Raw genomic sequence first — 13,523 nt, 5'->3', positions numbered from 1 at the left:
GCTTTAATTATAGCTACACAGCAGCGCACCAGGCTGTCTCAGCTTTGGTGCACGAATTACTTCTCAGCATGTACATTAAAACCTCAGAAGACTGGCTGTTCATTATTTACACAATTCTGTGAATCATCTTTATAAATGGTGGTCACCTGGCGTAATTATGCTCATCCATAACTATTTTTGTTCCCAGGAGAAGGAACCTCCAGAGGAAGAGAAGAAAGAAAAAGAGGAGAGCAAGAGCGAACCTGAAAAGGCGGAGTGCGTATCGCCCGTAGCTTCCTGGGATCTCCGCAGGCCATTTTGACTCATCTTCTATACATCCACAGTCACTTAAACTAGCTAGATCTTTCGGTATAGAGTTGCCACTGTACTTTCCAACGCTGCATTAACTCTTTCCAGGGGAGAAAACGAGGAGAAGCGTGACAAAGTCAAAAGTGGCAAGCCGAAGCCGAAGATCCGGAAGCTCAACGCCTCCAAGTCCGATGAGCCAGATCTTCAGGAGTCTGCATTCTGGAAGAAGATCATTGCATACCAAAGGAAGCTGCTTGTAGGAGCCTCGGCTTCCTTTAACACTCTGCTCTCTCTCTCTCTTTTCCAAATCTATATTTACATCTGAGACACCAGCACCTGTGTTAACTCGTCTGTTTTCTCTCCAGAATTATTTCGCTCGGAATTTCTACAACATGAGGATGCTGGCTCTTTTTGTAGCCTTCGCCATCAACTTCATCCTTCTCTTCTACAAGGTAAGGTCATGTCTGCTTGGGCCCGCCCTTCCCGCGTGTTCTGCAGTTCGCAGTCTGAAAACGTTGCGGCATCGCCTCAGGTGTCCACGTCCTCGGCCGTGATCGAGGAGAAAGAGGTGGTGTGCAGTGAAACGCCGGACCCCAGGGTCAGGTGGACGCCAGTGGACAACGCGCCCCAACGGCCTGTGACAGTGCATTTCGTCCTGGAAGAGAGCAGTGGCTATATGGAGCCCACGCTACGCATCCTGGCTGTCTTGCACACAGTCATATCCTTCTTCTGTATCATCGGCTACTACTGCCTGAAAGTAAGCCCTGAGAGACCTTCTAGCACATGTACGCACACCTGCTTTTACAAGGCAGATAATCCTTGCTGCTAACTGAGCGATATGAACAGAGCTGGGAGTCACGGATTCAGGCACCATCATTTCGCAGTTAGATTTTGTGGGCCCATCTGGACAAATTGCTCATAAATACAGTGCTCGTTAACTTCGTGTGGATTCCCCGTGTTCACCAGGTGGTTCCTGTTGTTGTCGTTAGCTCAATGTATTTAAGTCCGCGTTTAAGTTTGTTTCCCCAGTACGGTCATTGTAATGTTAAACGCTGCTTGTCACTGGACTTTTGTTACTGGATTACTGTGAGCACTATATATATATATATATATATATATATATATATATATATATATATATATATATATATATATATATATATATATTAATAGCATCTATATAACATACATCAAGAAACCAGTGCCACTACCATAAGCACCATATTAGTATATACGATGAAATACATTCAAAATTGGTTTCTATATAGAACTTCCAAATGCATAAAAACATACAATAACCATAAATCCAGTAATATGTTACAAAGTTACATTCTCATTTAAGAAACAGTAAAAATCTGATGCGGCGTGTTTCCCTAGTGATGTGGGATTGTGAATTCAGGGGGTTTTAAGTGGAAGTTGATGCTTCAGTCCCCAATGGAAGGAAGGAGCTGGTATGACTAGTGATGGATTCGGGGCTGAAAAGAGATCTGTTACGTAAGAGGAAATAGTGAAGGTGTCTGTCGGCCGGTCTCCTGCACCAGGTCCCTTTGGTGATCTTCAAACGGGAGAAGGAGGTGGCGAGGAAGCTGGAGTTTGATGGGTTGTATATAACGGAGCAGCCTTCGGAAGATGACATCAAAGGGCAATGGGACAGACTCGTAATTAACACACAGTGAGTCCACTGTAACACCTCTTTTAATTAACACAAGAAGGTAGGGGGTTGCATGGAAATTAGGGTCAAACTGGGCCCAATATGGATTAATTGCCCTCCAAGTGTCGAGGTGCATGAGATAATGTCAGAGAGGTGCTTGAGTTCCTCTTCATGAGGGTAAAGTTTGATACGTTAATAGATGCTTCTAAAGGCATTACCCACATTAAAATTAAGGAAAATGGAACAGCTATTTGTCATTTTTTTCTCCCCTCCAATTTTCAGATCCTTCCCGAATAACTACTGGGACAAATTTGTTAAAAGAAAGGTGGGTAATGGTGTCTGAGTATGGAGTGATTAACAATGTATTCGAATGAAACAACGTGTGCCTGTTTGAGGTCTAAATACAGCTCATTGTGGTAACATCCCCCCTTGTAGGTGATGGACAAGTACGGCGAGTTTTACGGGCACGATCGCATCAGTGAGCTCCTGGGCATGGATAAAGCTGCTCTGGATTTCAGCGTTGCCCATGAGAAGAGAAAACCAAAGAAGGACAGCTCACTGGCAGCTGTGTGAGTCAAACCTATAGGCTCTGCTTTGCACTGGTGTTGACTCGTCTTAGCCCCAGTCAATGGCCCCGTGAACTGACAAGCCATATTTAATTAAGTTTGTCCGTGAAGCTACCGTTGAATTTGGGAACACAGGCTTCATTGTGAGGTTATATCCATTCCCTGACAGAAGAGGGCAGTGATATCCAACAATTTAAAAGTAAACGCTACGGGAAACTCTAGAGACACTAATGCCTGCATTTGTATCTTGTTATTCAGTTCATAACTCAACCTGTGCCTCTGTTTTGTATCCCTGCCAGGGATTTCGTTGCATTTTAATCAGACAACATGCTCTCAATCACTTTAAGTGGATTCTCCTTTTTGACAGGTTAAACTCCATTGATGTCAAGTATCAGATCTGGAAACTGGGCGTGGTCTTCACAGACAACGTATGTCAGCCGTCTTTACTCTTCCTTGTAAATATAAGCATCGCCTTGGACTGGTGCCTTTATCTGACCGACGAAATAACCTTTTTAAATCGGTGTTGTTTGCAGTCCTTCCTCTACCTGGCCTGGTACATGACCATGTCCATCTTAGGACACTACAACAACTTCTTCTTTGCCGCTCACCTCCTGGACATCGCCATGGGTTTCAAGACCCTGCGTACCATCCTGTCCTCTGTCACGCACAACGGCAAGCAGGTACGATGGAGCGCCCCCTGGAGCCTATCTGGGGAGTAGAAGTTAGTGGTCTTTGTGGGATCCCCAGGGTGAAGTTCTGTGACATAGAGAGCTACTGGAAGGGACCTGAATGGAAGCTCACAAGCTTCAGCCGAAGCTCACCAACCTTTTTTGCTTTCCAGCTGGTGCTTACGGTGGGCTTGCTAGCGGTGGTGGTCTACCTGTACACAGTGGTAGCTTTTAATTTCTTCCGGAAGTTCTACAACAAGAGCGAAGACGGGGAGTCCCCGGACATGAAGTGTGATGACATGCTGACTGTGAGTGTTCGCTGCGCCCTTTCGGTTTTTTTCTGCCCTTCCCCCTTTTTTTGTAGTTTGATTAGCGACGCTAATGAGTGCTAATAATCAGAGGATGCGCTTGGTTGTTGTCGTCGCCTCGTTAAGCTTTTCACGCTCGAATAAAAATGACACACGGCATTATTCGCCTCATCTTGATGGAAACGCAGGTACGGTGAACTCCTAATGATTGGCGTTCGTTAAATGTGGTATTAATTAATCAGCTTTGCCCTGACGTGTTCACTAATTGCCGAGCCCCCCCCCATCCAGGCTTGTAAATTACCCATGCCATTACTTTCGCCATGTGTTAATTGAAACAAAATGAAGGGTACACAAAGTAATCGGCTTCTGCTGTTCTCTCTGCAAATATATGCGAATTAAGGGTGAAAATGTCTGTGACGTAAAACATGGTACTTTGTAACCTTACGTTAAGAGGAGTCTGCTTTAGTGAAGATCGTGGACTTGGGAGGTGTCACGTTGCTGTGCTTTGCTCTTCTTAGCTCTTCAGAAGAGTTTAACCTGAAGCCTTGGCAGCAGGTGTAGTTCTTGGATTTTTGTTTTAAGTGAGGGCATAACGGGCCATAATTCATACAGAAAGGCCAACCTTACCATTAGCCAATAATATGTTTTTATTCAATGAATGACAGGGGCGGGCACACTTTGGGAGCCAATCAGCTGAGGCCAGTGTCCTTGTAGCCCCGCCCCTTTGTATGCCTCATTTTTACAGGAAATGTATAACTGTACGGCAGATAAAATGTAACATTGCTAGATATATTAGTTGCCTGAAATGAAAAACAAAAAGAGACGACCATAACGGAAAAATGTATATAGCTAATCTGGAGAAGCAACTCGTGTTTTAACAGTGGGAGTCATTTCCAGTGAAAGCCTTATATGGGACCTGGAGACTCCAGCATCGTGGACGGCGGCCACTTCCTTAATCCTTTCAGATTCAGCCATCCACCACATCGGATTTCCAGCTCCCCTTTCCTATTAAGGATGTGGCCGTTGTGGGGGTTCGGGGGGAGTCGGGGGATTTAAAAGGAACGAGAGGGTGCCTTTGAGAAAGAGCATTGTCAGCTTAGCTCAGGCTAAGACCTTCAGTTCGCCAGGAAGTAAATCCCTCGGATTGACGAATGCTCCACTACTTTTATGGAAATGAGCTTTTACAGTCAAACAGCTGCATGGACAGACACCAGGGGGAGTTTGACTTGCTAGTTTTGTGACGCAGGCACATTGTGTGGAGGACAGATTAAGTAAAGTCAAGACAAAGCAAAACCAATTACGGGGCACCAAGCTTTGACACCCCCTCCTTAAGCAACATTCTGTGTTTCTTTTGACCCCCGCTGAACATAATAAGCGAACAGAGAAACAAGGATGCAGACGTTTATGGAGCATTTGACGGTGGTCAAAGAGGGTCGAGTTTAAAAAAGAGGGTCGAGTTTAAAAGGAAATCTCAGATCAACACCGTTCCACTTGTTTCAGTGGGCAGTCGAGCAAAACGTTTGTTTCAATAGAGCTGGAATCCCCTTGGACTCTAGCCTGCGTTTCTGCATGCCACGGCAGATTGGCCTGGGAGGGGGGTGCTGACCTTGTCCTTCTACGGCTCCCAGTGCTACATGTTCCACATGTATGTGGGGGTGCGAGCCGGCGGCGGTATCGGTGACCAGATAGAAGACCCGGCAGGGGACGAGTACGAGATCTACAGGATCATCTTTGACATCACATTCTTCTTCTTCGTCATCGTCATCCTGCTGGCCATCATTCAAGGTGAAACTCACCGCTGAGCCCGTTTGAGCCTGAATGGCTCTGAATCATTCCGTTCTTCGTGACCTTTGCCTCTGAAAACGTCACGCTGCTTGAGATTTTCAGTGTATGATTTGTGACATGTAACAGAATACCTGATGGGTTTTTTTTTTCATAGAAAACTCCCAGCTTTCACAGCTTAGGGATGGATTTCGGTCTGACCATGAACATTTTATTTTTTTATTTATTTGTTTTTCCTAGGTTTGATAATTGATGCTTTTGGTGAGCTACGAGACCAGCAAGAGCAAGTGAAGGAAGACATGGAGGTGAGCACGTCGTGGAAGCAGGAGGACTGCATGAGAGTGCGAAGGGGTGGTTATAAAGACATGAGACCAGAGTTTTAATGCGAGCAGCAGATAGACCAAAAAGGCGTAATTGTGCATCAGAATGCATTAAAAACCTGTCTTGGTGCTTCGTCACGCTAATGGCCACCCGCAGTGGGATTTCGAGTGAGGTGTTGGGGGTCTGGGCACTGTTCATGGTTGCTGAGAGAAAATAAAACCCATGTTTATTTACTGGGAATATACAGGAATACAACCCACCTGGTTCTGGAAGGGTGGTGTTTCAAGACTCACATTTTATTGTCACTTGTTTGGGGAACAGTGCAGTTTGTGGGCCCTAGATGCAGGGCAAGGGAAGCCGGGAAAATCCAGTAAGGCAATACATGCCAGTAGCAGAAGATAAGATCAAGTAAACATTATAAATAGATAATGTTACTTTGATGTTTGATGTAGTGATGTGTAGGCATTCCCACTGTAGACGTCGCGTATCAAGCACTGCATTGAATCCACACAAATGAAGTGATGTGTAGGCATCCCCGCTGTAGCCTTTGCGTATCAAGCACTGCATTGAATCCACACAAATGAAGTGATGTGTAGGCATCCCCGCTGTAGCCTTCGCGTATCAAGCCCTGCATTGAATCCACACAAATGAAGTGATGTGTAGGCATCCCCTCTGTAGGCGTTGCGTACCAAGCACTACATTGAATCCACACAAATGAAGTGATGTGTAGGCATCCCCTCTGTAGCCTCCTGCCATTTCAGATTCTCAGTCTCTGTCCAGCACTCGTAGTTTGAACAATGTTTGCCTCATTTGTTCACTACTTAATAAATGCTTTATAAGTAATCTGTAACTGTTAAATGAAAGAAAATGTTACATTGTTGCTAATACGATGATTGCGTCTATAGTAATATGCAAATACAACGCTGTTGTATATAAGGGACTTGAGCATCCACAGATTTTGTTATCCGTGGGAGGTCCTGGAATTAATCCCAAGAAACAAATGTATTATTAGAATTATGTATTATTAGGCCCTTTGTTGCTTTTTAACGGTGATATAAAGATGTTTGGTAATTATAGTGTCCTATTTTGGCTGTAGCATAAAAATGAGATTAGCCTGACAGGGAGGACAGCACTGACACAGATATCAAGGCCAGTCACACATAAAATCAGCTCAGCCTCTTCCTCAGTCTCTGGACTGTCAGACAAACAGGACTATAATTAGGATTAACTGTTTGCTAGATTATATGTGTAAAGGTCACTTGGACTTAAGGGTGATGTTAGTGATGCACAGCATTTCGCATTGAGAACAGCCCAGCCAGCAGAAAGCAGAATCGACGCTTCTGGAAGGGTTATAGTGACAATCCAAACAGCAGGCAGGCATAGTGATTGGAGATTATCGATTTGCAGGGTCGATCATGGGACCTTGCCGGCCCGCTTTGAGCAACCTGATGGATATCTCAGAAGCACACCTGAGATCACAGTCGTGGTGGGGGGATTGACGTGACTAACGAGGCGAAACATGCACGTGTGAAATCCATTGGGGCCAAAATTGCGGGGAAGACTGGTGTTCAAAGCAAGCACCGATGTTCTCTTCTGTCGTGACTTATAGATCCATGTTACTGGTGGCGTATAGATCACGGCCTACGTGGTTTTGGCATCGCACGTGCGTGAAGCAGAGCTGCCACTCATTACGACACATAAGCTGGAGAAGAAGATGACTGAGTCCGCTTCTCACCATTAAATCCCAGAGCCCTCTACTGCTGCTGTTTGGGAGTTATCTTCACTCATACAAGAGATATCATTTACATTTATTTGCGTATCATACTCTTTAATGCAAACTGACTTGCAGTAGAACGAAATGCTACAGTTCAGGTGTCCTCCGTGGGATTTGAACCTATGAGCTTTGTATTGTTAGGGCAATGCTCTTCTGCCTGAGCTGCTGGAGGGAAAAGGTGGAAAGCTTCCAAAAGTACCTCTGAATTGTACGCCCTGATTCAGAATGCAGACACCCATCTGGCCTTCAGCACCCCTCTCGAGTCAGGGAGATGGTCACCATCACTGTCCTTCGGATGCTGTTACAAAGGAGAAGATGCAGGATCTCCATGTATCACTTCGAGCAGCTTCTGTGTCCTGCCACTTCTCTCTGAGCCGCCGCAGCCAGACCTTTACTCTTCCCTACGATTCACAAGTGCTGACCCAGAACAGCTGCCAACCATATCCCACCATTATAAAGTAGTAGCGGAACAACCAACTAAATAAACTTATAAAACACTCCAGCTCCTAGATGTGTATATTTTACGTTTTATCTATACCAGTTATTGGACTGAGTAAATTAGTTTAGATTTGAATAATAGCAGAAATTTGAAAATCTGACTGTAACTGCTAGTTTAACAGTTTGCATGTGTTTTTGCATATGTGCATCCATATGGAGAAGAGCCGATTATTTTCATGCACTGGTCTGCTGCAGGATGTTTGCACTGGGGATGTGGTGCAGCAGGGAACTGCATCAGGAGAATAGCAGGAACCTGTAGCAAGAGGCTAACAGTGAGCTGTAGTGAGAGGCTAGCAGTAAGCAGTAGCATAAGGTTGACTGTTAGCGGTCGCATGAGGCTGAGAGCTATAGTGACATGCTAACAGTAAGTAGCAAAAACTGTGAGCTGTAGGGTGAAGCTAACAGTGAGCCGGAGCATGACGCTAACAGTAAGCTGTAGCAAAAGGTTAACTGTGAGTTGATGAACGAAGCTAACAGTGAGCCGGAGCATGACGCTAACAGTAAGCTGTAGCAAAAGGTTGACTGCGAGCTGTAGGGCGAAGCTAATAGTGAACCGGAGCATGACGCTAACAGTATGCTGTAGCAAAAGGTTGACTGTGAGCTGTAGGGCGAAGCTAATAGTGAGCTGTAGCAAAAGGTTGACCGTGAGCTGTAGGGCGAAGCTAATAGTGAACCGGAGCATGACGCTAACAGTATGCTGTAGCAAAAGGTTGACTGTGAGCTGTAGGGCGAAGCTAATAGTGAGCTGTAGCAAAAGGTTGACCGTGAGCTGTAGGGCGAAGCTAATAGTGAACCGGAGCATGACGCTAACAGTATGCTGTAGCAAAAGGTTGACTGTGAGCTGTAGGGCGAAGCTAATAGTGAGCTGTAGCAAAAGGTTGACCGTGAGCTGTAGGGCGAAGCTAATAGTGAGCCGGAGCATGACGCTAACAGTATGCTGTAGCAAAAGGTTAACTGTGAGCTGTAGCCTGAGGCTGTCTGGAAAGGCTAACCACATCACAAGCTTTCTTTCTCTTTGTAGACCAAATGCTTCATCTGCGGCATCGGCAATGACTACTTTGACACAGTACCCCATGGCTTTGAGACCCATACGCTGCAGGAGCACAACTTGGCCAACTATCTGTGAGTTGGGGTTTGAGAAGGAGGGGTCAGTGACACACAGACCATTTCTCGCACTGCTGAGTGGTGTGATAGATAGGGAAAAGGATAACCCTTTACCTGAAGGGGCAGCAGTAATGAGGTAGCACACTTTTAATGTATTAATTCACCAGAAACTAAGTGTTAGTTACCATCATAAATCTGTCATAACAATTCATGTATTTCATGCAGTTAATACATTTGTTCATGATTTGTACTTGAGTAGTACGTCTCTGCGCCCTTGCAAGCAAAGTGTTACTCGAAGAAGTCAGTAGCGTAAAGCTACTTAAGGGGTGATGGCCACAGCTGCTAGAACAGGGGTAGGGAACCTGATCCATGGAGATCCGGTGTGGGTGGGGGTTCTTGGGATGGCCTCTCAATCAGCCAATAACAGTGGATTCCAAGGACTGGAGTTGAGAATCGCTGCTTTATTATTGGCTGATTGAGAGGCCATCCCAAAAACCCGCAACCACACCGGCTCTCCATGGATCAGGTTCCCTACCCCTGTAGCTGCTAGAAGGATGAAATAATATTTAACGTTTGCAAGGTGAGACCTGAATAGATATGGAGTAATTTTATGCCGAGTAGATTTAACAAGAACCAAATGAGTTTATTTTAGTGGGCAGCATTTATTAATGTACCACCCTGACATGAATTAAACAGACATTAGAGGGGAATTTTATATCACTTATCAGTTATGTCTTATGCACATCTAATCAACTGACAAAATTGCAGAGGCGGATGAATGCCGTTAAATGTTTTTTTAAGTAAGCCGCCACATTAGCACCCCCTAGAGTCTTGACAAGTGCAGTCACCTTGTCAACAGCATGTGTCTGAAGATCAGACACCTGGCGTTCAGGGTCTCCTGGCGAATGTGGATGTGCAAGGGGGTGACACTGAATTATAAACAGCTAAATTAGAAGGATAATCAGGAAATAAAGTATCCAGTGCATCCAGTAAATCTATGAGATCAAGTGCAATTTATGCGAAATCGCAGCCTGCATCTTTTCTGCGGAATCTGAATAGCTCACATATATTTTTGAAGATATTTTCGTCAGTACCAGTTAAATTTTTTATGTTTGATTATCATCAAACATGTTCAAGTGTAGAATATTAATCCCTTAGTGCCTGCTGTGACCTTCAGAGGGCTTGTTTATTTAATGGGCCGCAGTCGTAATTCCAGATACCTAACACGACTCATAAATATGCATCTCCCCTGGGTCCCCATTCAGATCACTGTGATAATCCTCAGAACTTCAGAGGGACGTGAGCAGCCGCCCCTATCCGTGTCTTGATGATCCCCCTACTTGAAAACTGATTTTAGTGTTTCGGTGATATGTGAGCTCATTTCACAGACTCCCTCCTGCATTCGTTTGTTTACCGTTTCATGTTACTTGCATATTGATTGTCTGGAATGATTCATTTAAACAGACTATTTGTCGTTGTTACGGAGATGATGTTTGCATACACTTGTTTAATTTCTACTTGTCGTTTAGTAGCTCTTGTTTTTGCATCTGTCACTTACTGTTCGTACCGTTCCGAAATCTTTCCCATGTGCTCACGTGACATCAGCCTCGTGGGCTGAGTTTTATCCACCAGGAAACGTGATCCTGCTGGTTTGTTGACTTGTTACTCTCTTTGCAGATTTTTTGTTATGTATCTCATTAACAAAGATGAAACGGAGCACACAGGCCAGGTAATATCTCCTTTCGCTGCACGTACCTCGCATGACAACGCTTCACAGATCGTTCTGCACGACTATTAATATCCGTGACGCTTGTTTGTTTGCTCCAGAGCGTGCAGCATGCTGCCTGTCATGGTGCTCAACTTACCGGTGTAACTTCTGCAGTAGTTTTTGGGTTATTTGTGCTTTTAACCTACTTAAAAATTGTAACCAATATTCCTCGTTATTTCGGAAAATGACAATTGTCAGTGACGGGTAAGCAAATGCCAGAATTGTGCGTAGAATTGTGCATGGAGCGTGCCGAATGGATTTTACTAACGGTTCGCCTTCAGGTTGCTGGAACCCTGTACTGGGGATCCTCGGTACCCGCCAATGAAATCTAACGCAAACCCATTGGCCATTCTGTCCATCAGGAGTCATATGTGTGGAAGATGTATCAAGAGCGTTGCTGGGAATTCTTCCCGGCCGGAGACTGTTTCCGCAAACAGTACGAAGACCAGCTCAACTGAACTTTCTTACACTGCAGTCATAATGACCAATTACTTAAGGACTACTTTATTTATTTGGAATGCTTTTCAGACTTTGTACATATATGATACACTGTATATCGTTCCCTGAGTGCTTTTGGAGCACAGAGGCTGTGCTTTGATGACTCAATGCTTCATCTAATACATTTGCTTTAAAAACTCATTGAAAAGCAAAAAAAGAGAAAGAAAAAACAAGAAAAGTTTGAAAAAGGGAAAAAAAAACTGACATTGATATGAACTGTTCCTGGAGACTCATGGGAAATGTTTCTTTTGAGAGCACATGTATAAAAAAAAGGCAAATATCCTGCTCATCCTAAGCCTCTTGATTTCTTCATCAAGGATGATGTAATTCGTGTGGATGGAGTGGGCAGCAATTAGGAAATAGTGCCTTACCAAGCCTGGGTTGAGCTATGCAAGCAAGAGAAGTCGAGTGCATGAGCACGTCACTGATCCGCTCATTGGCCGATGTGTCGTCCGCGTCTCACGTGCCGTCTGTGCCGTCCGTGTGCAAGTGCGTGCGCGAGTGTTTGTGCACCTCAGGACAAGCGTTGGGTAGTTATATCAAGCTCCTTCACCTCTCACCGGTTCCTTTGCTTTACTTTATTTCTTTGATTTTTGGTAATGCTCTTATGCAATACAGTAACAGAGTTAATCTTTGTATACAAGTTTAACAAAAAAAAAAAAACAATCTTTGACAAAAAAAAATTGATTGCATGTTTATTATGCAAGTTTAATGAGAAAAAAAAAACGTTTAAAGACGCAAGTTGGTCAGTGTCACACAAAATGTTTTTTTAGATTTAAGAATACTTATATCTATAGTATTAAAGTGTTGTGGGCTTTATTGTAAATTCCAGGCCAATATCATCAGGCAGAAACGCATTCTATATACAGTTTTGGTCGTAGGCTTCATCCATCACCATGTTTTAAATAATGTAGGTAAGGATACGTTCTCGACTCATTTTGACTGACACCGAAGCAATACACATTCAGGGATATCACAGGGCACCATTGTAACTTTGCTGTCTGTAGATTGGCCATTTTTGTTGTTGGTTGTTTCCAAATCGAACGGCGACCTTTGCAAGTAAAACCTTCAGTATATTAAAGCAGAATTGAAGCAGCCGGTACCGCTAGCCGTGTCTGGAAATAGGGGATGTTTTTTTAAGGACGCTTTGCTTCCCTGTTGGGTTTTTTGTGTTCGCTGTTCTCCGTTTGTTTGTTTTCCTGCACACATCGGTCATTAAGCCATAGTGCATTGTCATCCTCCTGTCATCGGCGGCGAACACGCTTTCTTACATGTTATACTAAAATGTGAACTCACTGCAATAACAGGAATTGGGAAGCAGCCAGTTTAGATAAGTGGTGTTTTACTCATGTAAAGAATTTTGATAACAATGCTTAAAATACCATGGGAAATGTCACTAAGTAGTGTAACCATGAGGAGTTTGCATTATATTATTGTGTGTAAACTGTAAAGAGAAATTAAGATAACTTGGATTTGCATGATTTTGAAAATAAATGAGATTATTTATTGAAGTGTGGCAAGGAGGACCTTCTTGGCGGAGTAGTCATCTTACACCCCAAACACAAGCCATTATTATTACATTTGTGCTCCCCCCCCCCATCCCAGAAGAAGATATCCCCAGGTAAAATGTCACACCCTCACCTTGGCTGTGATAGTGAAACACAAGCTGTTTTGGATTCACTTTTTTGGCTTCTAATCTGATGACAGTTGTCTTGGCAACAGCAACAAGTTCTAATCAGGGACAGACAGAACTGCCTTAAGAGGTGGACTCCGAGCGTGAAATTAATCTCACTCTGCGACTAAATCAGCGGGATCTCCAAGGGGAGGGCAGCTCTTCAGAGGACCAAGGAAAGGCGATTCTTTCGGTCAAGAGGAGGTGATAAAAGCCAAACATGCTGGGGTCGCCAGCAGTCATCAGTTCCCTACAGTATGGATGCCCCTCATAGTTTTCCTCTGAATCAGTTGATTTTATAAATTAGCGTTCGATTCAGTCTCTTCACAGAATTCTTAAGGGCTGGAATGTGCTGATCGATCTCACTGGTGTTTCATCGACGCAAACCCACATCTTTGCACCTAGGCTAACAATTCATTTTGAGCAGAAAATTAAACAGCCATTTTATGACAATTTGTAGTACATTTCCTTTCAAGTGAAGATGGAAGCTTATTAATTCCCCAGAAGCCTTTTGAACATTATATGACTTTGGTGATATTGAAGAATTTGAATTTAGAAGAGACCTTTAACAAGGAGACATAATTTTAATCCATTTATCTCGCAACTAATCATCTTGGGCTGGGTT

General features: G+C 44.0%; 1 protein-coding gene across 4 annotated transcripts in view; it reads left to right on the top strand.

Annotated features, from left to right (window-relative positions):
- The window catches only part of LOC125715355 (ryanodine receptor 2), a 148,728-nt gene extending 135,991 nt beyond the window's left edge, over positions 1–12,737 (top strand). For all 4 annotated transcript variants that reach the window (XM_048986733.1, XM_048986732.1, XM_048986731.1 and 1 more), the window contains 15 exons: positions 188–255; positions 397–544; positions 654–740; positions 821–1,045; positions 1,830–1,960; positions 2,222–2,264; positions 2,375–2,508; positions 2,873–2,933; positions 3,039–3,185; positions 3,347–3,481; positions 5,110–5,266; positions 5,504–5,568; positions 8,878–8,978; positions 10,638–10,689; positions 11,091–12,737. In XM_048986733.1, the coding sequence (XP_048842690.1) occupies positions 188–255; positions 397–544; positions 654–740; positions 821–1,045; positions 1,830–1,960; positions 2,222–2,264; positions 2,375–2,508; positions 2,873–2,933; positions 3,039–3,185; positions 3,347–3,481; positions 5,110–5,266; positions 5,504–5,568; positions 8,878–8,978; positions 10,638–10,689; positions 11,091–11,186 (1,650 nt within the window). In that variant the 3' untranslated portion in view covers positions 11,187–12,737. The remainder of the gene's footprint in view (positions 1–187; positions 256–396; positions 545–653; positions 741–820; positions 1,046–1,829; positions 1,961–2,221; positions 2,265–2,374; positions 2,509–2,872; positions 2,934–3,038; positions 3,186–3,346; positions 3,482–5,109; positions 5,267–5,503; positions 5,569–8,877; positions 8,979–10,637; positions 10,690–11,090) is intronic.
- Positions 12,738–13,523: the final 786 nt, after the last annotated feature.

This window comes from Brienomyrus brachyistius, chromosome 20, assembly GCF_023856365.1.
Source record: "Brienomyrus brachyistius isolate T26 chromosome 20, BBRACH_0.4, whole genome shotgun sequence".
NCBI lineage: Eukaryota > Metazoa > Chordata > Actinopteri > Osteoglossiformes > Mormyridae > Brienomyrus > Brienomyrus brachyistius.
Note: the sequence above shows the minus strand (reverse complement) of the source record. Positions and strands in the feature narration are given on the sequence as shown.